The sequence below is a fragment of the Rattus norvegicus genome, chromosome 19 (assembly GCF_021556685.1).
Source record: "Rattus norvegicus strain SHRSP/BbbUtx chromosome 19, alternate assembly SHRSP_T2T, whole genome shotgun sequence".
NCBI classification, from domain to species: Eukaryota; Metazoa; Chordata; class Mammalia; order Rodentia; family Muridae; genus Rattus; species Rattus norvegicus.
This window is the reverse complement of record NC_141552.1, coordinates 67491841-67516495: the sequence shown is the minus strand read 5'-3', so window position 1 is coordinate 67516495 and position 24655 is coordinate 67491841. Positions and strand designations below refer to the sequence as shown.

At 50.8% G+C, this 24655-nt stretch overlaps 1 protein-coding gene across 2 annotated transcripts in view; it reads right to left on the bottom strand.

The window, feature by feature from the left end:
* Galnt2 (polypeptide N-acetylgalactosaminyltransferase 2) overlaps positions 1 to 21220 on the bottom strand; it is a 111499-nt gene extending 90279 nt beyond the window's left edge. The window contains exon 1 of one of the 2 annotated variants that reach the window (XM_087594303.1): positions 20726 to 21220. In XM_087594303.1, the coding sequence (XP_087450429.1) occupies positions 20726 to 21082 (357 nt within the window). In that variant the 5' untranslated portion in view covers positions 21083 to 21220. 2 annotated transcript variants of the gene reach the window in all.
* Between the last annotated feature and the right edge of the window lie 3435 nt (positions 21221 to 24655).

Below are 24655 nucleotides of genomic sequence, written 5' to 3'. Positions count from 1 at the left end.
AGAATCATGGTATCTAGAGCTAGATACAGGCCAGGGACCTCAATTCTCCCCAAAAAAGGAATGGGTCAAGGGCAGGCAAGAATTGTGGTAAGCATTGCTAAGATAGCAAACATTTAGGTGTGAAATACACACATGCATGCACACACACACATACACACATACATACACATATATACACATACACATACACACATACATACACACATATATACACATATACATGTATACATACACATATATACATACACACACTTACACACGTACATACTTACATACACACATATACACATATACATACATAAATACACATATACAATACACACACATACACATACATACATATATACATACACACATATATACACATACATACACACATACACATATATGCACACACACATACATACATACACATATACACATACATACACACATACATACATACATACACACATATACATATATACATACACACACTTACATACACACACATACTTACATACACACATATACACATATACATACATAAATACACATATACAATACACACATACACATACATACATATATACATACACACGTATATAACATACATACATACATACATACACACATACACATATATGCATACACACATACATGCATACATACACACATACACATATATGCATACATACATACACACATACATACACATACATACATATACACATATACATACACACACACATACACACACACACACACACACACACACACACACACACACCCCTGCACTCCCTATAGGTATCTACATGCAAGTATGTAGTACCAGGCTTACAGTTGCTTCAAACCTGCGTAAGTTCCACCCACATCCTTTGGACCCATTCAAGAAACATTAAATGCACTCAAAAATCTAGGCAACACGGTGTTTGGGCAAGCTGCCTAGAGTTATAGCAAATTAAAGCTGCTGCCAGGACCAAACTCTTCACTTTTTAATCATTTGCTGAACAACCTAGTTTTGTAACTCAAACTGCAAGGATCTGGGAATTCATCCACAGGGAAGCTGGGGCTCTTGCCCAGAGGAGCCTAGGCCTCTGAGGAAGGGAATACGAATGAGTTAGCTTGTCACCTGTGCAGTGCCTGAGACACCAGGCCCAGGGAAAGCAGCTAGCTCTTTAGAAGGCAAGTGTCTCAAGAACACTGCAGGAGGGACAGTGTCCTTCCTGCAGGCATCAGGCCCAGAGGAAGGACATGATATGTTGACAGTTTCTGCAATTAGAGGAGCAGAGAGACCACGCAACCCTGCACAGGCCAGATTCCCAAAGATACCTGGCCACAATGCAGAAGGCTAGGGGCAGCCAAAGGCTAGGACTGTAAAAGTAAAATACAATACAATAAAAATTGGAAGCCCATGACTAAATGAGCTTGCTCGAGAGTTCCAACCTCAGACTATGAATCTAGAGCAGACAGACCAGCTGCCCTAGGATGACTCTGTGCACAGTCTATATCATCTAGAAACTCTCACCCACCTCAGATCGGTCTTGGAGTGAATGTCCCAGTGGCTCACCTCACATCATGGTAAGCCATGCATATATATGGAGTAAATGTTCAACAAACACATCCTGGGAATGGACACAGCAAACCTACAAGCTATACAGCCTGTGTGTAGGAGGTCTAAGAAGGATGCTTCCCCTCCCCATAAATGTCATGCTGTTAAGGACAGAATTACATAAAAGGAAAAAGACAGGAGACAAAGAAAACCAGTTCTAAGTAGGCACCACTACTCCTGGAGAAGCTACAGAATTTAGAAATGGCTTCACGCAACAAACAGTGCCAGACAGTTTAAGCCTGAGCTAAACAGAATAAAAAGTGTCTGGTTTCTTGAAGAATTAAGTCATGACAAAACTTCTACTATAGATATTTACAGAAAACACACACAAATCAGGATGTATTATCTAGTGTTAATATTTATAATTAGTCAATTGACCAGTTAGGGTCACCTAGCCTTGTTTCTAGAGACATGTTTAAGTCCCCTATAAACACGTATACACCCTTTTTATACAGCATACTCACACATAGTAACTCATCTGGATCCCTGAAGTCCAGATACATAGTTACATACAAAACAGTTATATTTTGCAGAAGGCAAGTTAAAGATTTACAATATACTTTGCCCAACATCACTACCCAGTCTCCTGTGACTAATACAATGCACATTGGTGCATGCTACCTTAATTTTCTAAAACAGATACTTTAAAATTCTCTACTATAGTAAGGACACACAGTGTTTCACCCAAATGTGAAACAGTGTTACTGATAACAGCCACAAAGAAACAACCCTAGTTAGTGTCCTCTGTTAGCTGAATAGACAAATACAAGATGCTGTATTATTCTTCTGCAAAATGGAGCCTAACATCAGGCCTACCATCCATACAAAAATCTTTCTTCATGTTACACTTTAGTCTATTTACTTTGTGTATGTTTATTTTATTTATTTTGTGTGGCTCAGTGGCATAGCACTTGATTCAGACACACAACGGCCATTTGACTTCCAGCCCAACAAACAATAAGAACCATTTGGCATATATTATTACTGAAGTCATTTATGACCCTGGGCTAAAATTATGCAATGGCCAACGAGCTCTTTCCCTCTCTGCCACTCTCCATGAATTTCTCCATGCCTTCTCCATGAACTCTAGAACACTCTGTGAGGTTTTTAAATCCTCACAGCAATTGTTACAGTGGGAGGGGCCTTTGGTTTGTGTCTTAACAACCACCAGATGCAGGAAGGGACTACTCACTGTGGGTTATACTTCTCAGCTGTCTGAGGCAGCCTTTCTTGAAGGAAGCTGGGCAGGGGGAGCAATGTGGATTGAACACAGAGAGAAATGTGGCTTCTAGGTTCAGCCACTGGGACCACTCAAGAGTGACTCACTACACAGAGGCCTCCAAGCAGAGGTCAGTCATCAGTGAAGGTGAAAGAGGGGAAGGGGACAGAAGAGGAAGAGGAGGGGAAAGCGGTCTAGAAGTGGAAGAGAGATGGGCCAGAAGAGAACAAAGGGGTAGGAGGAAAGAAAGGCGAGAGGGGTACATGGGAAAGGTGGGGTGTGTGGAGAAGGGGAGGGAGAGAACAGGAGAGAGGAGAAAGGGGCAGGGGAGGAAGAGCGGGTGATGAGTGGAAGGGAGAAAAGGAGAGGAAGAAGGAAGAGGGAAGGGGAGGAGCAGGAGACGGAGGAGGAGAAAGGAGGCTGCCAGCACTCCTCTAGCTACCCTGCCCTGGGGTCCCCTCAGAAGCTGTGCAGTAACACACTCCCGGCCACTTAAGTGATGACTAAGCTGCACAGCCAGGCCACTTTAGTCCTAATCACCGCGGATAAACGCCTGTTAATATTTCAGCTCAGTAATTAGAACCTTCTTAAAAGAGAAAAGACTCTCTCCGCTAAGGTGGTAGGTGCTGGAATGGGAAGGCTCACACGGTTAACTGGGATGCTGTCTTAAACCAAAAGCATCTAGGCAGCACCAGGCTGGTGAAAACCCCCATGAACCCCTGCCATGCCCAGCTCAATAAGTCCCCACTCTCTGGGCCTCACCATATTATATCCGCACGAGCGCTGGGGTTCATTCCAGGCGGCAGGAGTGGCTGCCATTCTCACACTCCACAGACAGACAGCATCGAGTAACGGTTCGCATCTTAAATCCGGTTCTCATTTCAGATCCTCCGGGACTGGGTGGACTGGAATTCTACCAGGGAGACTGCTGGTCCTGGCGCAGGGCCCCTCATCTGCCTAAGGCCTCAGCACCTGGCCCTCCACGGGGCTCCCCTGCCCCATTCCAAGGGCAGAATGCCCAAGCGAGGTGGCAGGGCTTCCAGCTAGTGACAAAGGGCAAGGTCACATCCATTCAGACACCAGGCTGTCCAGAGCCAGGGGGCCAGGTCTGAAAAGGAGCCCTAGGATCAATGCTGCAGATCAGCCACCAACACCGCCCGAAGGTCACCGCCCGAAGGTCACCGCCCGAAGGTCACCGCCCGAAGGTCACCGCCCTCTGAGACCAGAACTCCTCACACTTGCCTGGGGTGTAGACCCAGCCATCTCAGAATTCACACTGTGAGGAGAGCAGGCAGGGTCTGCATCAATACTGCCTGTACCCTGGGCAACACCAGAGATCCATCCCTTCGTCCCTGCTGGCAGCTTTTTCTATTGGAGGAGACAGAGTCAGCAAGAAAGCTGCCCGGGGTTTGGTATGATCCTGTGGAATTTGGGTTTTTTGTTTTGTTTTTGTTTGTTTTGTTTTTGCAAGGAGCAGAGTTGAGATGGTGCTGGCCTGAAACTCGCATCTGCATCTGCCTTCTGAATGCTTGCATTAAGAGTGTTTGGTTGGGGGGCTGGGGATTTAGCTCAGTGGTAGAGCGCTTACCTAGGAAGCACAAAGCCCTGTGTTCGGTCCCCAGCTCCGAAAAAAAGAACCAAAAAAAAAAAAAAAAAAAAAAAAAAAAAAAAAAAAAAGAGTGTTTGGTTGGTCTCTATCTGATACCCCCACGCCACGAGCATACCCCTGGGACCTGCTGGCCACTGGCCACATTCGAAGGCACGTCTCGGCTCCAGTGGCTAACTCACGGCCTGCCACACTGCACAGCTACCCAACTGCAGACACTGAGAAGAATGTGTTGACAGCACGCTTGGGTGGAAACGTCAGTCTGGAGTGGTAGAGGCAGCGGGTGACCATGAGTTCTGGGTATCTCGAAAATGTGCCCAGCCATACCTACACGATATCACTTGACCCTAACCACCTAGTGAGGAGCTAAGAGCACACATAACACAGGTGGGGTCATGACCCAGAATCTACTTCCGGTCTGTGAAGAGAGAGCCTGCAAGCTGTTCTCTGGCAGTCCAGGCACCTTGGGTAGGCAATGGGGTTACGTTCAAGCCGACAAGATACTGCTGCCCCAAGTTAATAATTAATGAGCCTAAGGTTTGGAGTTATGAGGCTTGCAAGCCTCTGACTGGTTCACAGTGATCTGTGCTGCTCACCAAAGAAAGCTTCCTTGCTTGTTAGAGCCCAGCGTCAGTAAGCCTCACCTTGGCCTGGGGCAGAGCCACACATCAGATCCAGGCGCTTCCTTAAATGAACAGGCGTGGGAGCTCACCTTGACTCTGGTGTCGCCCTCCAGGAACAGTAGCCAGAACTCTGTTTCACAACCTTGAACTCAGCACCACACGAGTCTTATCAAGTTGAAAGGCTAACAAAAACCTCTTCAATCCGGGCAGTGGTGGCTCACAGATTCCAGCACTCAGAGGAGATAGAAGCAGGTGGGTCTGTGAGTTCAAGACCAGGCTGGTCGACAACAGAGCAAGCTCCAGGAAAAAACACACAAACAAACAAACTTCACATGGAGTCACCTTGTTTCCTGGAGAAAATGTGAATTATTGCCTTTCTTGTTTTGGCTACCCATATACAAGTATGCTTAACTGAAGAGGCTTCTCTGATGCTGTTGGCTGACATGCCAAAACCAGGTGGGTCCTAAACCCCCCACCCTACCCCCATCGCTGACTGACCTGGGGACAGCATCTTTCATGCTAGACCGTGCTGAACACGTAACTAAACACAGGTGAGGAGCAGTGCCAAGATCGGCCCAGGGGCTGCAGGAACTCCTGATCCTCCACCAGTTCTGCATCCTAAGCTCGCATGTCCTACAACTCCTGTTTTGGTGTTTGAATCTGTGTGTGAAATTTTAATCATATTAGGAGTGTACACGTGTGATGTGTGTGAGTGTGAGTGCCCACATGGACAGCAGAGAACAACTTTCGGGAGCTGGTTTTCTCCTTCACCGCCGCTTCTGGGAACTGAACTCAGGTCCTGTGCACTATGCTGGTTAAGTGCTGTCACTTTTTGCCACCTTGATACAAACGAGAGTCATCTAGGAAGGGGGACCCTCAACTGGAGGATTGCCTCCACCGGATTTGCCTACGGCCAAGCCAGCGGGGCATTTTTGTGACTAGTGATTGATGTGGGAGGGCCCAGCCCTCTGTGGGTGGGGCCATCTCTGCACAGGGAGCCCTGGGTCATCTAAGATGCCAATTAAGTGAGCTATGGAAAGCCAATAAGCAGCTATTCCTTGGTGGTTAAACTTCGGTTCCTGCCTCAGCTTCCCTTGATGAGAGGTTGTGAACTGTAAACTATAGACCCTTTCTGCGGCACACTGCTTTCTTCCAGTGGCTTCCCAGATCAAGACAGGCAGCCAGTGCCTTTACACATGAGCAACCTGGAGGGCTGAGCCCTGTGGTTTCACTCTGGTTCCCTCAGATACCCATCCAGTCTCCCTGAGGCTTAGGAACATGGCTGGACAGGAGAGTATCTCTGAGACAAACACCAGTAGTCCTGTCAGGAGGAGCAAGTGCAAGCACGGTATAAATAAGTGGAATGCATCTACGCCCACTACTGTGTTGGAAAGCAGGCCACGCCACCAACCACAATCTAAGCAGAACTACAGGTATTTCTCCAATAGAGGGGTTCCCATATAAATGGCCACCTGGGTAACCCTGGCAGTCGGGTGACTTTCGTATATGTCAGGGAGGCCTCAACTGCCAAGGCAGCCTCCACCTGGGTATAAGGAAATCCAGGAAGGTCAGACTGAGCCTCTGTACCTGCCAAGGCTGGAACACGCAAGGTTGGAGTCCTTGGAACAGAGAATACAAGGCGAGATGCTCTTTTCCTGGGGCTGACATCTCCAAAAGTGAGGAGCCAACGTCTGTGTCACGAAGACTACAGCAGGGGCGACAGGAGCCAAGGAGGGACCAAGTTGTCACCTCCCTCTCACTGATCCCTCTCATGTCACCTACCAGTAGAGGTTGGCAGTGTGCTAGGACAAAGCCTGGTGCAGCCCTGGCTTCGTGTCAGAGCAGAGGCAGATGGGTTGGGGCTGAGAATGACTCTGAGGAAGACGCTCTCCAGGGAAGGAAGGAAGTTCATCAAGACTCCTGTGAGAAGAAGCAACTCTGACTCTAGAAGCCAGTAACTGAGTCTTCCAAAATCAGAAGACCAGATGCCATCGTTACAGCCCAAGAGCATCATACAAGACCCTGAGCGGAGGACCCCGCCCGGCAAGATGAAGCCTCAGAAAAGGCTCCCCGTTGCTCCACACCTGACAGCACTGCCTGGAAGAGGTTTAGACCAACTGAGGCACCTTGAAAGGACACTCAACACGTCCTGAGCTGCCTACAGGTTCCAAGCGTTTGTGAGCTGTCACCGTGCTGGGTTGGACTTTGATGATGCACTGTCTTTGAGTCAACCTGCTCCTGTAAGTGACCCCAATAAAACTCACTAGTTCACCACGTTGGACTCTGGTAGATTCCATACTTTGGCCTGTTGTAGGCTCCTAATGTGGGGCAAGAAGATGTGTGTGGATCTCCCCAGGAAAAGTTTTGTCATAGAACACTGGATGGTCCCCGGCACGTGTCAGTGCTTGCCAAGTGATAACTGGTGAGTCCTTCAACAGCTCTGAGCCATGAGTCTCCGTGATTTGCATCTCACACCTCAAGAAGTATCTGAGGCCAAGGAACGTACCCATAGAAGATTCAGCTTCAAACCAGCTGCTGGTGCTGTTCCTCAGCAGGAAGAGTCCAGTTCCTCAGGGGCTCTGACTGAGGGGTGAATCTGTGTGTGGGCTCCAAGCGCCCTCTCATGGTGTCCCAATATTTCACACACACACACACACACACACACACACACACACACACACACACACACACACACACACACACCTCTGTCCTGTCTGAAAGTGTCACCAACATAACACTATTATAGCAACAGTTTCCTAAGATCAGCTAGGACACTGAGAATTCAGAGGCTCAGAGGGAAGGGCTGTCCAGAGAGTAATGAACAAAATTCTGATCCTATGTCTTACAATACTCCCTGACCTAGCTCTGCACGCTGGTGCCACCTCTTCCCGGTCAGGTACAGGCTGCAACTCCACCTGTGGACACACCAGGGTCTAACGGCTTAACGCAAACACAGCCAAGGCAGGTCGGAGCAACCTCGGTGAAAGGCTTCAGGAGAACTCTGGTCTCGCCTAACCCTTGTACCCACTGCACCTGGAGAGAAAATCAGGTTCACCTCAGACACAAGGCTGACTCCCTACCTTGGCCAGTACCAAGGACCACTTCACACCGCAGATTCTAATATAAAAGGGTAAAAGTCCATATGTGGGGGTCCCAGGAACGGAGGCACAGCTCACCCAACAACATAACATCTAGGAGCTGGTAGTACCCTTTCCTGCAGGCTGCAGAAAGCAGACAATAGGGCTGGGCTATCAACCACCCACAAAGGCTAGCAGGCCACGGGGATAGCTACCACTTTGGGTCACGAAGCTACAGCGGGTCCCAACCAGTCCAGATGCACTGAGTTAAATGTTGAGAGATTCAATGCTGCACACCTCCCCCAATGAGTACGTCAGGCTGACTTACAGAGCGCAGGGGACCCCCAAATCAGCAGCACCACCAAAAGATTCGCCTTGGCGTGGATGCCCAGTTACCTATAGCCCAGGATGGAGTTAACATTCAGTTGTGTTCCGCAGTCGAGACATCACCTCCCAAGACTGCAAGACCACAGGCAGATGGGGCAGAAGGACAGAGATGGCTGGGAGGTGTAGGGAGGAGTGGCTGGAATCTCAGATGCAGGTCATTATCTAAAACTAGTTCCATGAAGAAAGGCCCTTCGCAGGTGACACTCAGGTTAGGATGACTGCTACGATGGGAGGACAGTTCCACATTGGACTCTCAGGAGTGGGCTAATGCACTGAGGGCCTGGGAGGTAGATGTCTAGAGGCAGGGGACCTAGGGGAGGGCACCACCTAGAGACATCAGGGTACATCAGATAATCTCAACAGTGGACCACCGAGGGGTAGATGTGGACCACTGGAGGACCTCAAGGTGGGAGAGTACAACCAGCCTGAACAAGCAAACGAAACCCTGTTCAGCAGCCACCTGGTCCACTCATCAAAGCCGCCTGTTAATTAATCTTTGAGGCCTTCCACTGCCATTGCTCTGGGGCCCTGTACTTTGTTTGGCTCATGACAACACCTTAAAATAGGGCCAACTCAAAACGCAGCCTCACGGATCCAGAGCATCTCCATAACAGCAGGGGCCTTCCTAGATCCAACTCTGGGTGGCCCAAAGAAGGGAGATGGCCCAGGAAGACTGAGACAGCCACTGTTCCCATCTGCCCACTCAGCTGTGGTTGCTCCCGGGAAGTCCCTCTCCAACAGAGGGGAGAACAAGCACATGACCATGTAGAGGCAGCAAAGGAGCCTCACTGAACCCTTGGGTCCCTCCGTCTCTCACTGATACACCATGCCCCTCTTCACTGTGAACAGTACAGAGACCGAGAATTACTCCAGGGTAACGCAGGGCTGAGGGGTGGCCTTCCTCATGCCTGGCATTCTCACCAACATCCAGACTTTAGATCATTCTTTGCTGCAGTCATTACCAAGTAAAATTTGTTAGTCTGCAATCCAAGAGTACATGTGTAAACTCTGAGCCAATCGGCATGACCAGGCCTCAGCCCTGCAGCAGCTGTGCTGTGGGTACTGCCACAATTATTTATCTGTCTTGCCTGTGTCAGTCACCCACAGTTTCACAGGCAAGCAGACGCTGAACTGATGAAAAAAAAAAAATAATGTTTACCAATCAGAACCTTGTGGGAAAGTTTCAGATAACAACTCAAGATGTTGAAATAACAAATTAACAATTAGTTTTAAAAATTAATTACATAGCTACACAGTTAAAACGTGCATCCGGATACAAATTTGCAAAGACAAGTTACAAGGCATGAAAGGATGGAATTAGGAAAGGACTTCTGAGAAACCCAACAGGAGGAGTGAAGGCTGATGTCTGTGCCCTGGCTCTCACCATGGGACATACCTTGCCTGCCATCCTCAGGTGACAAGGGAGCAAGGTTGCTGGGTCCTGTCGTCTCAGCTCTTCCCAAGCAATCCCACTGTATGAGACAACATCCCTGTGTGGCAGAGGCTCCTGTGGTGGTTTGTATATGCTTGGCCCAGGGAGTAGCACTATTAGAAGGTGTGGCCCTGGGGCTGGGGATTTAGCTCAGTGGTAGAGCGCTTACCTAGGAAGCGCAAGGCCCTGGGTTCGGTCCCCAGCTCCGGAAAAAAAAAAAGAACCCAAAAAAAAAAAAAAAAAAAAGAAGGTGTGGCCCTGTTGGAGTAGGTGTGGCCTAATTGGAGTAGGTGTGTCACTGGGGGTATGGGCTTTAAGATCCTCACCCTAGCTGCCTGGAAGCCAGCATTCTGCTAGCAGCCTTCAGATGAAGATGTAGAACTCTCAGCTCCTCCTGAACCATGTCTGCCTGGATGCTGCCATGCTCTCACCTAGGTGATGATGGACTGAACCTCTGAACCTGTAAGCCGGCCCCAATGAAACATCCTTATAAGAGTTGCCTTGGTCATGGTGTCTGTTCGCGGCAGCAGAACCCTGAGACGGCTCCCTTCACTGTACATCATTACTTGGCTCCCATCTTTAACACTTAACACTAACAGCAGCCGTCACAATGCCCAACATCTGCTGTGCGCACAGCAGGACCAATCACAACGGCTCATACATACTCACTCACATGCTGCACACTGGAAACTGCTGAGGCAGGCAAAAAGACGAAACCACACAGAAAGGCTAAGTGACTTCCCTGAGGTCATGGGGCCACCCAGGAAGCAAGAACTCATACGCAGGCAGCCTGGCTTAGGCCCAAGCCCAGAGGGTATAACAAAGGTTATATCCTCTTTGCCACATCCTACAGGTCCTACAGAGGAACCCAGAGCCTGCTGCAGTGCAGTATCTAGGTTGTCACCAACCCCTGCAAGGTGGCCTTCAGAGTTTCTGTGCAACCCTTAGTATTAAGATCTCCATGCCTGGGGTTGGGGATTTAGCTCAGTGGTAGAGTGCTTGCCTAACAAGCGCAAGGCCCTGGGTTTGGTCCCCAGCTCCGAAAAAAAGAAAAAAAAATCTCCATGCCTTCATGGTCAGGTGGCAGATAAGCTACTGTTTGCAAACCGCTGGGTTGCTCTCAGGCCCCGCCCTGGACCTGCTCCTGGACCCAGGCAGCTTGGGAGGCCAGACAGCAAACGTCGGCATGTGCCACCCATGTCCCGTGGGGGAGAAAAACTCTAAAGTAAGGTCCTACTGAAAAGATAATGGCCTGAGTCGGAAGGGTAGCTAGTCCATTCCTTCCTAAAACAAAGAGCATCGACTCGTCCACACCCTCCTAGGCAGAGGGTGGGTGGCTGCACTATCCCCTGATGCTGATGGTACTGCTATGTGTTCTTGGCTTCCCCCGGTCAGGAAATGAGCCACCCAGCCCTTACCTGCTTCTATGAGCTCAGTGGTCAGGCTGGTAACCTGCAGTCACTGCCCTTTCACAATGCCAGGCTTGGCCTGGTCCTCAGACCACCCAGAAACCCAGACACCCCCCTCTGAGCTTTCTGCTCACCTACGTCAGCAGTTTTGATGGAGGACGAGCAGACAGGAGCCCTGTAATCAGCACCCTCCTGGCCTGAAGCTGTGGCTGAGGAGGAGAGCCCCGGTGCCTCTGCCTGTGTCAGGGGCAGGTTGGAAACGGGCCATCCAGTGCTGGATTTCCACGATTATCACAGGCATCTGGTGAGACCTTAAAACAGCCTGACTTTGCTACTGTGTGACCTGGGGGACAGTCTGGTAATGTGTACGGAGGAAAAGCTTGCCAGCCCAGTCCTGCCTTAGGCCTACAGGCAAGCAAGACGAATGGCAGGGCTCTGAGCCTTCTAGGAATTACAGTGTCAAGGCTGATATAAAGTGAAGTCACCAGGAATTACACCTTACAGAAAGTATGCAGTATCACGTCCTTGCCAAAACTGCCAGTTACGAATACAAGGTAATATGTGGGGCTTTTGCAATAGCGTCCTGTTGGAGGAATGAAGAGGAATAATATATATTTATTAGTCTTCTCCCCACTCCAGCTTCCTGCCCAGGATAAGAAGGCAGGGTGCTGACGCAGATCTACAGGGCGATCAAGAACCCCCCACTGAATGGCCACACCAGCCTGTCGGGTAAAGGGCTGTGACAGTGACCTGTGCCTACCTTGATCCACACTCTGCCACCAAGTGCTCCTAGAGGGGTATCAAAGGCAGTTGAAATCAGCACAAATAGTAAATGCTTTGCTGTCGGGATCTCCCAGGACTTCGAAGCAACACTGGTAAAACCTCACTAAGTGTTTCTCAAACACAGAAGGGACGCCTCAAAACACACTAGCTACCTTTCAACTAAAATCTCAATGTAAGACTTGATTGCTCCTCTGCAACCGGGCACCCAAGGGAACCTCTTAGATGGCGAATACTCCAGCAGGTTTTCTGAACGGGTGCACACTCTCAGCCGCTCTCTGAAATGAGAAGTGCCCATCTATCAGGACTCTGGGAATGGAGTAGACAGAGGCCAGCCTCCTCTGTCACACAGAGGGCCCAGAGAGCAACTGGGCTCTCACGGATGACAAAGAGCCCCGACTGGTCCATTCTAAGATGATCCTTGCTTATGGTTGATAGTGAGAGATTGGAGTAAGTCTCCCCCAAACCACCCACGTCTCTGTAAGCTGGGCTACGGTCCCAAAGCATCACCACAGGCTCAGCATCTCAATCCGACGGACACATGTCAAAAGCTTAAAAGAAAATCCAAGAACAGTGATCCCTAGAAATCCTGTCAGGATGAGACAGAGCAGACAGTGAAACAGAGAACTCAGCAGGATTCAGGGGGAGACGTGCAGAATCAGGGGTGGCTACTTATACAACTGCCAAGCTGCCTTGAGGGTCCAGAGCCAATGGCCCAGCACTTTTATGGTCCCCCTCCCTTGGGAAATGCTGTCACCAACGGTCTTGGTGACACAGTGGACAACTGAGAAAAGGCAGAGAGAAAGTGGCTGGACTCAGAAAAAGTTTTGGGGACACCTGACCCCAGATATTCACTTATGATCTCCTTTGTGTCTATGTGCAAGAGTGATAGGTAGAAAAATCAATGCCTGATTAAGTCTGAAAGGGCTTTACAGGGGAGTAGAAAATAGAAACATTAAATGATAAGGAAGCAATCGGAACAGGACAGCCAGGCAGCAAGGCGTCCCATGCTGGGCCAGGCAGCTCTGCAGGACATGGACTACACATTCCCACTGTGAGCATCGGACTCACCCCACACCTAAGGAGTGCTTAATTTATAGGCAGCTCCAAGTCCGAGTCTTTAATTTGCGCAGGGCTCCTCAGGTTTCCATCCCAAGTGATTTAGCTGAGAAAGACCTTTCATCTGAGGCCCGCTGCTTTTCCAAAGCAAGGAGTCAAAGGTCACACGTGGGCTGGCCTTCCGGGAAGCTATCAGAAGCTACTAGAGCACTCCTGATCCTGTCCCTGGCTGACTTAGTCCTCCCTAGCTGCTTCCTCCACAAGCACCTGAAGCCCCCATGTAACCACTCCCTCCCCCAAAGATACCTGCCCTGAGAACACAGCTGACAGACAGCTCTCCCCTGGGGACTGCAGGAGTCCCTCAGCAACTCCAGGCGGTAAAGTCACAGCTTCATCTTGCTCTCTACAAGCACCCCAGATCCTAGGTTCCTGACATGGCCTTTACTACCAAGGGCCACCTCTCCAAAGCAGGGCGCCATCAGGTTCTGGCATCTGCCCTCTTGCAACTTTGAGTGATGGATGACCCCTCCTGCAGCTCCATCTGCTCCCGGGGATGGAGCAGTAATGGAGCCCCCTTGACTACAGCAGGGACTCAAGATCCAAGGATGACTCTCTGAGCTCTAAAGGGCAGGGAGAACTCTGTAAACACACGATATCCTTCCACAGAACCTAAACCCAGAATCACCTCTGGCCTGCCCTGCCCCACCTCACAGACTAGCTCAGGCATCCAGAGGCTATGCCACAACACAGCCTAGCAAGTCTATCACACACACAACTACAGGTGTCTCTGAGGACCACGGGTGGGTGAGGGGCCGGCAGGAATGTGGCAGGTGACTTGCACTCTAACCAGATGCCTGTGGTAACTAAGTGAACAGAAGAGAAAGACCAGGCGTCCCTGTGAAAGGAGATCCACTCAGCTGGTGAAGTTAAGGCAATGACCCCTGGTACCTGGTTCACTCTAGCCAATGAGGAGGCAGAGAGGCTGAGCACTGAGGAACCTGGGGGCCTCTGGAGCAAAGGCAGACAGAGGCTCAGGCTTCACAGGTAGGCTGGACTCATGCTGACCGTGACCTGAGTGACCTCTACCCCTGCACCCAGTTTCCCAGAACTGCCCTTCATGTTGTTCTGCCTGCTGTCTGCCCACCCCCACCCCTCCAACCACGGTGAATATGGCAGTCGGCTGGGCTCCCAGGAAGATTGCAGACAGAGCCATGCTCAGCACACAGGGAGTCCCGAGAGACACTTGGGAAGAGAAGGAAAGGGACAGACTCTGGTATCACTCTTCAGCCAACACGGTGTCAAGCACTGCTACTGCAGGTCAGGCCAAGACCTGAGGGTGGGAGAGTAAATCTAATGCTAGACAGAGGAAACCTAAGACAAGGCAAACAGCCTGCGGCTGCCATTAGAGCGCTCCTGAGCACAGTCAGGGTGCAGGGTGCCTCCCCAAAGTCACACCACAGTCAGGGAAAGGACACAGTCAATCACGGAAAGGGTCTAAGAATCTTGGGGAGTCGCACCCATATCCCGACAACTGGAAGACCTCAGGAGACAGATGCCACCGGAGCCCAAGTGATTGTTTACCCACGAGCTCTGTGACTCTCGGAGAGCCTCTTGCCTTCCCTACCCTTCATTGTCTTCAGTAGCGTGACAGATGCTTTAAGGACGTACGTGGCACGTGGTGGATGCTAAGCAGGTGTCTATTAAAACTTAGTAATCACATACGTACCCCTAAAGGGGGCCCCCACCACAGACCTCCTTCTGAAAAGACCCAGCCACAAAGCTGCACCAAGAAGCAGCAGAACAGTTACCCTCAGCATGGAGGTCAGTTCTGCTCACACCATGCCAGCATCTGGTATAAGCTATGAGGGCGCTGCGCCCAGTGTGCAGAGGTTGCCAATGCTGTGAACCTCTGGAGAGGGTGGACCCCAAGAAGCTGAAGCCTCCAACCACTGGCCACTGCTGAGACACACACTACAATCCAATGGCCCCGATACACCCATTTCCGGGCAGTCCTCTTCCTTGGAAGAGACAGGAGCTGCCCACCTTCAGAGAGGAGGCTAGCAAGGAGGTCTGGAGGAGACTGCTTACTTCACAGGGCGTTTCTAGGAGGAAGGCGGCCATTCACCAGGATGACAGCCAGCAAGGATAGACTGGGCTGCGGGTGACAGGTTTAGCCTGGCCCGAGACAACCACTGCCCACTGAGGTTTTGTCACAGCCAGCCTTGGGGTGACATATGGCTCCTAGGAAAACCCAAACTACGGCTCCACAAACAAGAGTTCAAGTAAGAGGACCTACTTTTCTACATACCCAGCCCACATGAAACTCAATCTGTCTAACACGACACACACTTCCTGGGCCCATACTACAGGGCAAGACTAAGTATGGGTGTGCCAGCCTCAAGGTTCAAACCACATCAGGGGATGCTGGCAGATCCAGACCCACTCCAGGATGAGAACCTAAAAAAGCACAGGGTCTTGGCAGGTGAGCTGACTGGGGTTGAAGCCTGACACCCCATCCTTGGCTCCACTCCAAATGGACCCATAGTCTCTGGGAAGTGAGACAGAGTGGCCTTCTAGACTAAGATATATACTCCCAGGGGAACCTCTGAGGCTGGAGTTAGTCCTGAATATAATGCTCAGGCCACAGGTCAGGAAGTCTTCCCACCCAGAGAGACCAAGCCTGTTCTTGAAGCTCCTTGGGCAGCCTTTGTGGGAAGCACTACTGAGTTCTTGCATCAAAAGAGACCTCACCAGGAAGGAGCTGAGACCATGCGGGTAGACAAGCACTTCTGCTCAAGGCAAGGCCAGACCTCAAGTCACTGACAAGAGGTGAGCGTTCCAACACTCGGTACCGGTAACACCTATTTGACAGGACAGGGAAGTGGGCACAGGAGTCCTAGTGGGTGACAGAGTTCACCCTTAGCTGATCGATGTGAGAAGGGGGAAAAGAGGGAAACTGACTTTCTCAAAAATACAGGGATGGTGGGCAGGGAGAGACAAGCAATTAGAGCCTGGGGGGCTCTGGGTGCTTAAGACAGTGGCTACCAGACTGTCTGGTCTGGCTACATACATGACTCCCCTCTGCCTAGCCAGCAAATCTCGGTGTTACCACCAAGCTGAGCTCTCAAACAGGCTGCAGAGAGACAAGACCTCTGGGAGCAGGCTTGGCCAAGGCCCAGGTTTCCCACTGTGCATTCAGCTGAGCCTGCAGGAGACTGTCCAAGGACTCCCCAGAAACACCTACAGCCTTCCTGGCCTCTGTCTGAGCCTCCCCCCAGTGCCCAGGCAGCCACCTCTTAATAGGACTTTGGGCAGGAGTATCACAGCAGCCTTGGGGCTGACATCATGTTCCTTAGAAACCCGAGACTAGGGCAGCCGCAGAGAAGCCACATGCATCCCTGTCTTCCTACCACCCCTCACATACGTCTCCTTAGATGCAAAGGGCAACGAACATCCCACCCCTTACCCCCGACTCCCACCCCACCCCACCCCAAACTCCCTTCACTCCCTTTCTTCCAACAGACCAAAACCCTCAGAAAAACTGTCCCTGCTCCCAGCCTAACCCCACAGTGGCTCGCCCAGGAAGCTGAGCAGACCTACGGCCCTAGCTACTGGCAAACTGGTTCATTCTCCCCTTTGCTGGAGGGTCCAGGGCATAGCTCTCTAGCTTTCTAGTGTTTGTGGGTCACAATCTGTTGCTACACTTCAGCCAGAGGCAGCTTCCTTTCAACAGAAATCCCTTCCCTCCTATGCAGCTCCATCCACTGCCAGCATACCAGGGCCCCAGGAGCAGGGGACTTTACTTTCCTTAAGGAGGCTTATCTTACAGCTGTAGATGAGGCTATGCTGGGCTTTCCCTGACCGTCTCCCACCGTTGTTTTGGAGCAGGGTCTCATATAGCCCAGGACGGCCTAGACTTGAAGGTGATGAGTAAGAAACCGTGACCTTGAACTCCTGATCCTCCTGCTTCCACTCCCACTAAGTACCGGGATGACAGGCCTGTGTCACACTAGTGCAAATGGCCTTTCTTAAATTGCACGCCTATCACTGTTACCCTGCTGACAAAGGTCAGGACATTGCGTGGCAGCCTCTTGTCAGCCTCCAATAAACCCAGCTACTCCTCCTGACCAGGGGTCAGGGAAGAGTGGGGAGCTTGGAGCCCATCCTGACTCAGGAGCAGCTCCAGCACTCTCACCATCATGGACTTTACCCTCACGCACCTGGGCTATCGGGAACCCCATTATGACACCACAGCTGGGTCCAGAACTGGGACATGTGTCCCTAGGATTTGCCCACAAATGGCTCATTAACAGAACCCAAGGTTCGGTGCAAACCTTGAAGGAACCCTGCAGACCTGTCCCTCAGGAGGAACGCAAAAGAAGACCCCAGGACACACAGTTTGCCAGAAACAAGAACCTCACAGGATCCTGGCTCACTCCGTTTTCTGGGGCTAGGGGATTTTTCTCTCCTCTCTTTCTTTCCTTCCTTCTTCCTGTATTAGTTAATAATAACTTACTAACAGTATATGATCCTAAGAAATAAAATAAATAACAAACAAAGTCATGGTATAAGGATGCTACTCTCCCAGTGGTGATGAGAGAACGGAGAGGCAGAGATGAGCAGCAACCGAGGAAAGGTCACTGAGCAAAAGGAAGAAAGCGAGATGTCCTCCGCACCACTGGGGCCACCATGCTATCACTGTCCACTTGCACACCTAACTCAAGGTGGTAATGGTTCCCTCCAAATCAGTCACATGAACGAGTGAACAAGCCACTTCCATGGGAAGCCCTCTACAGGACAACATAGCCCAAGTCCCTTCTCTGCTCTTAGAATCAACCTACTGTTCTCCCAATGAGTGTCCCCACCAAAGGTCCCTCTATAGTGCCCCTCCCAGTGCTTCCTGCCTAACAGCCAAACACCTGCACCTGAGGCCCAGAGTGGGATGCAGCAGAGGTGCCAGCTCCCAGGAAGAGCCGTACCTCGGGGGCTGGGGATTTAGCTCAGCGGTAGAGCGCTTGCCTAGGAAGCGCAAGGCCCTGGGTTCGGTCCCCAGCTCCGAAAAAGAGCCGTACCTCAAGCTCTTAGGCGGTCCATGAAGGGGCCGTGCGGTCTCTCAGCTGAGCTCACTGCTCTCAGACTGGGAACCCTTCCTGTTGCTACACTTCAGCCAGAGGCAGCTTCCTTTCAACAGAAATCCCTTCCCTCCTATGCAGCTCCATCCACTGCCAGCATACCAGGGCCCCAGGGAAACTTAACATGATTAAAATTTTAAAGCATTTAAGATGCTCAAAGGAAAGGCATTCTTGAAGTGCAAATCATCAGTTTAGGGAGGCAAGAGTAAATATGGCAAGGGGAGATACCTAGACAAATGAAATGCAATTTTAAACATTATGCATAAATTGCTCCAATGTGGGGTCTCAGCCCCTCGGAATCACAGCATCATCGAGTCCCGGCTTTCCAGCAAATGCTGACAGTTGGTTTTCAGCTCCTTAGTTCATTCAGTCTGTAGTCTGAGGTGAGCTGACTTCCTGGGTTTTGCTAAATGGAGAACAGCAGTTCTGAACAGCAGTTCTCAGAGCTGTTGTTTAGCAGGCTGGCCTCTCTGCTGAAGCAGCAAAAATCCTAACAGGGTGCCCTCAGACAATCCCCAAAGCACAATCCTGGAGCCTGGGGCCCCTGGGGAATAAAACAGCAGAGCATGAAGAACTAACTAAAGACAGAAGAAGAGTCCGTGCGATCAGTACCGACCGTGAGAAGGAATGCCCGTCTACTTACCGCTAGAGAATCCACACGCTTTCAGTCTTGACGCATGCCTTATCCTTACACTCAGGTTGTACCCACTAAAGGAATCCCATATTTTCTCTCTTATCAAGAGGATGAACTGAATGTGGGGAGCCTTCCAGGGTTCAAACCCACTAAGGGATTCAAGACGGCACTCCACGGTTTGGGGGCATCCTCAGCTTCTCTCAGGATCCACCTTGCTACATCAATGGGACCACTACTGAAATGTCAAAATCTACTGCGGTTTACACACCACTTCCTTGCCCAGCAGATCACTGAACCGTGATACTCGGAGCCAGGACTACAGTCTATGGCTCACTGACAGCAGAACTCCAGGTCCTCATAGTCTCTATCAGATCACAAAGAGGTCTCAGGCATTCTTCAAACCTAAAGCTTAGACCTCAGAGGAATCCAGAGGACTTTAATGGGGAGACCAGCCAACTGCTTGCCAACAGACACCCCCAGAGGTAGGGTGACGACATCTTTGGGATTCTGATGCCACAGGTACCTCTCCACAAACCCATGCCGGTCCCGGGCTTCCTGGGTTTGCTTTTTCTTTGTGTGGATGAGAAAAAGCACTGTCAGCAGCCAGGCTATTCCCAAGATGAGGGAAGTCTCCTGGGGATGCAAAGTTGGTACAGACCACACTTGCTCAGAGTCACGATGGTTCTCAAAAAACCGGCCGCTGCCACCAGGCACACTAGACTTAAAAACTAACAGGGGCTCCCAACACACCAACCATTCAGAAAGCAGGGCTGAGAGTCTGTCAACTCCACACAAGCCAAGCACAGGGAAACACTGTTTCCACTTTCGCTACTGAAAATAAAAAATGAAGCATGCACTTCTTCCAGAGCCAAAAAGACACTTCCACCTCCCTCCCTCCGTAACTGTGGCTAGGAATAACTTGAAGATGCCAGAGAAAAGGGGAGTCAGCCATGTGCCTTTGACATTGGCCGGCTAACTAGGGGTAAAGTCGGCTCATGGACGATCATCCTACTCAAGACCCTACCCTCTGGCTCCCTCGGCCGTGGTCTATTTCCATTCTTTTCTGGTCATGTAGTGTTACTCAAAACCAAGTGAGGAGGGCTACAAATTTTTGGGAAAGATAACTACATTTTGAAGCGTAAAACATTACAAACCCCTTCCGGAGAGAATCCTAGAGCAGACACCACCAACCAAGGCAAGGACCTCACACAGCCGAGACGACTGCCGAATCAGAACCTGTAAGTTCTAAGCGACCCGAGGTTCCCACGGCCTCACCACAGAACCCATCAGACACAACACACCGAGGAGGGACTTAGGGCTAGGAAATGCAAGCGCAAAAGGGTAGGCAGTTCCCGCCGCCATGAGGGGCCAAGGGCCGAGGTGGGCAGTGTAATAAGTAGGAGGGGAGGTCTGGCAGGACGACAGTCCGTCCTCACTGCCCGGGTGCAGGATGAGGAGCATCAGGCAGAATCATGCCTCTGGTCGCTGGAGCACCACAGTTCCAGCCCGACCGAGATCCCCAAGATCTGGGCGCAAGACGCGAGGATCGCGGGTCCCAGTTGGGGGGAATGTGGCTCGGGGAGCACCGGGTCTCGGGTGACAATGATCCCCAAGATCCCGGAGCAGGGAGTGTGGCTCTGGGGCGAGCTGGGCGGAGTGCAGAGCAGGGGGTAGGGAGTCCGGCGGAAGGGTTGTCCCAGCGATCCCGGCACAGGGAGTGGAGCACAGTGTCGCCAGCGCGATAACAGCCCCCAAGATCCTGGCGCAGGGCGGTACCTGGCTCCCGGTGCCCGCGCCCCGCGTGCGGGAGGCAAGTCGCTGCACCCAGAGCCCCGGGTGAGCGGGGCAGGGCCGGGGCTCGCGCCTCTGGCCTGAGGGCCCGGAGAAAACTTGAGGCGCGCGTCCGGGCCAGGGTCCCCGCGGGTGCTGCCCGGAGCCGGGGAGCACTCTCCGTGCACGGCGCCTCCCCGCTGCAGGCCCGGGTCGGCGCACAGGCCTCGCGGCACTCACCTTCCTGCCGGCGCCGCCCCCGCCCGCGGCCAGCGCGGAGCCGCCCCCCGAGTACATGTAGTAGGCGATGCCCAGCACCCAGAGCAGCGCGAAGCACAGCAGCATCCGCGAGCGCCGCCGCATCCTCGCTCTGGGCGGCCGCCGGGCAGCCTGGCGGCGCGGCGGGCGGAGCGCGCGGCGGGCGGAGCTCGGGGCGGCGGCGCGGGAAGACGCGGCGCTCGGCGGGCGGCGCTCGGCGCTCGGCGCCCGGCAGGAAGCGGCGGCCCGGCGGCGGGGTCAGGGAGCAAAGGGCGACCAATCGACGCTTAGGGGCGGGCGCGGGGGCGGGGCCGAGTCTCCATGGCAGCGGCTCCCCGCCCACTGCGCGCCCCCGGGAGTGGCAGGTGGAGACCGCGGGAGCGTGCGCGCGGTTCCCCAAAGACCCGGAATGGTCCAGTCTGCAGAGGTCGCCCTGGCTCACCGTCCATGTCATTTACTATTTGGGCAATAGTGGGTTCTTGGGTTTTTATTTTTATTTTCGCTTTTTATTTTTAATACAAGGTCTCATTCTATAACCCAGTCTGGCCTCGAACTCACCATCCAGCCCAAGCTGACCTCAAACTCTCAGCACTCCTTTTGCATCAGAGTCTTGAGTCGTGGGATGATGGGCACGCACTGCCCTGCTATCTGAACAAGACTAAGACAGGGAAGGTAGATTTCAAGGAACTTGTGAGGATGACGGTGCCTGCTCTTAAGAGCAAAATGGTGATGGTTTAAAATAAACATGAAAAAGAGGGGAGAATGATGGTAATTTATGTTTTTAAATCTGTTCATGTTCTATTGGTTGCTTTCTTGAAGGAATGAGGTGAGCAGAGTAACCCACTTCATAGAGCAGGCAGTGAGTTCTCTGACAGCAGCTCTGGTGACTGTAACCTTGTCCGTGCCCTTGTGACTCTTTAAGTTCCTGTGTCTGGAAAAGAATTTCCAGTACTTGAGAGCCTGCAAATATTTCTCAGATCTGCACAGACTGCAAGAGGAACGGACTCCCAGGGCGGTAGTCTGCCCAATTCTGAACAAAGGGCACAGCAAGCCTTTGGCTACTAGGATTTTGAGCCTCACCTGAACTTCGGACTTCTCAGAAGTGAGGAGGAAGAGCCACTCAGTCCCACCAGATACCCGATTCCTGCAGATGCCCTTCAGAGAAGACAGGCTTGTCACATTATAAGTACTAGAATCTAAACACTGTACTGACCAGAGAAGAGATTTGTAAAATAGTGAAGAGATGACAGGTTTGAAAACGCCCAGACTCTGGAGGAAAGTCAGATAAGTGGGAACAATCGTTGCCCCTCAGAAGCCTGGTAGTGAAGGGAGTGAAGAGGAAGCAGGACAAACCCAAAGAACATGAAAGAGAAGAGCGGCCCCTCCCCCAGCATCATCTGTTGAAAACTAAAACTGCAGAGGACAGAAGAGAAAGTCCCCACACAGAGCCCTGCCCCTAAATGCTTCCTATCTGAGAAGTCAAGGCTAGCAAAACTGCTTCTGCAAAATGAAAACAAAAATTAGTCATATCCTGAGTGTGGAAAAGGAATCCTAACATTTCATCTGATTATTCTCCCCCCCCCAACCCCCAAACACACACATTGACTGATGGTGGTTGTGTCACCTGTAATCTCAACACTTAGGAGGCTGAGCCAGGAATATTGTTATAAATGAGAGAGAGAGAGAGACAGAGACAGAGACAGAGACAGAGAGACAGAGAGACAGAGAGAGACAGAGAGAGACAGAGAGAGACAGAAAGAGACAGAAAGAGACAGAGAGACAGAGACAGAGACAAAGAGACAGAAAAGAGCAAGGAGGAGGAAAAAGAAGATGGTGGTGGTGGTGGTGGTGATGATGATGATGATGATGATGATGAAGAAGAAGAAGAAGAAGAAGACAGAGAAGATGGGGAAGAAGAGGAAGAAGAAGGAGGAGAAGAAGAAATAATAGTCTGGCGAGATGGCTCAGCAGTTAAAGTACTTACCATGCAAGTGAGGACCAGGAGTTAGAACCTCAGAAACACACCTAAAATGTGGGTAGTCTTGCTAGCCTACCAGTGGGACAGTGCATGGGAGGTAGTCTCTGGGGCAAGCTGGCTACCTCAACAAGCCAAGAACCAGCAAGCTTTGGTGTAAGAGACCTTGCTTCAGTATATAAGGTGGAGAGCTATCAAAGATCACACCACAGGTTAACTAACCTCTGGTCTCCACACACATGTATACATGTCTGACCTATCCCCACCAATAAGGACATGGTCTTTGCACACAGACACAATCACACATGCATATACACATGCACACTATTCACGTGTGAAATGGGGAGGATGGGGAGGAGATTGAAGATGAGAAAAACAAGTAAAAAGGTTCAGTAGAAGTTGTTGAGAGCCAGGAAAGAGGAGCCAAGTCCATTGTATTAGAGGTACTGAGAAGGAGACTTCAAAAGTAAAGCAAAACTGATATTAAAGTGTTAACATCTGAGCCGGAGGTGACACACACCTTTAATGCCAGCAAGCAGGAGGCAGAGGCAAGTGATTTCTAAATGCAAGGTCAATCTGGTCTATTGAGAGAGTTCCAGGACAGCCAAGGTTACATAGAGAAACCTTGTCTCAAAACAACACTCTCATCCTCCACCCCCTTCCCCCCCAGAAAGTGTTAATCTCTGCTGGGATGTAACTCAGGGCTAAGTTCTTACCTATCGTGAGCAAGACTCTGGATTTGAGCCCAGCATCATCACCGCTCAAGAGTACTTTCCAGTTTAACAGACATCTTTCCACAATTTTCATCTGGAAACTAAATACTCCAGGAGTAAAGGAAACGTCAACACTACACATCAAAGGTGACTTCCACACACCTTGGGAAAATGGTGTGGAATAACTGAAACATGCCTTAGCACTTGTACTAGATTCCTCTTACTTAAGCCAGTAGAAGGTCTGGGTGCCTCAGTGCCCCAGTGGATAATGTGCTTGCTACGCAAGTGTAAGGAGCTGAGTTCAGATCCCCAGACCCACAGGAAATCCGACGAGGCAGTGCGTGACTGGACTCACAGCTGCTCCTCTGATGAGGTGGGAGATAGAGACAGCAGAATTCAGAGAAGGTTGCAGGCCAGCTAGCAACAAAGAAACCAAATCCCCAGCAGGGTAGAAGGTGCAAGCCCACACAAGAAGTTATCCTCTAGTCTTCACCTGCATACCATGACACACACACTTCCACAAACACTTATCACAGTACACACACACACGCACACACACGCACACACACACACAAACACACAAACACAAACACACACACAAACATACACAAACACACACATACACACAAACACAAACACACACACAAACACACACACACAAACACACACTCAAACACACACACAAACACACAAACACACACACACACAAACACACATATACACAGACTTAAAATTCAAAGGAAAGGAAGACAAAGATGTAGCAGGCAGGATCACACTTCCTAAGAGGAATGCAAAAAGTATGGCCGAAAGAAAATGCATTTACACAGTGCTCAAGGCAAGCGTGCTAGCCAAGGACCCCATAGCAGGCCTCCAGGCTCATGGGCTACAGAGGTATGAACCAACTGTAAAAGTTTGGAAGCCCCACACTGTAACTTTAATTTTTATCAAATCCTACTTTTTATGATGGTTCTTAAATGCTTTATCCTCCCT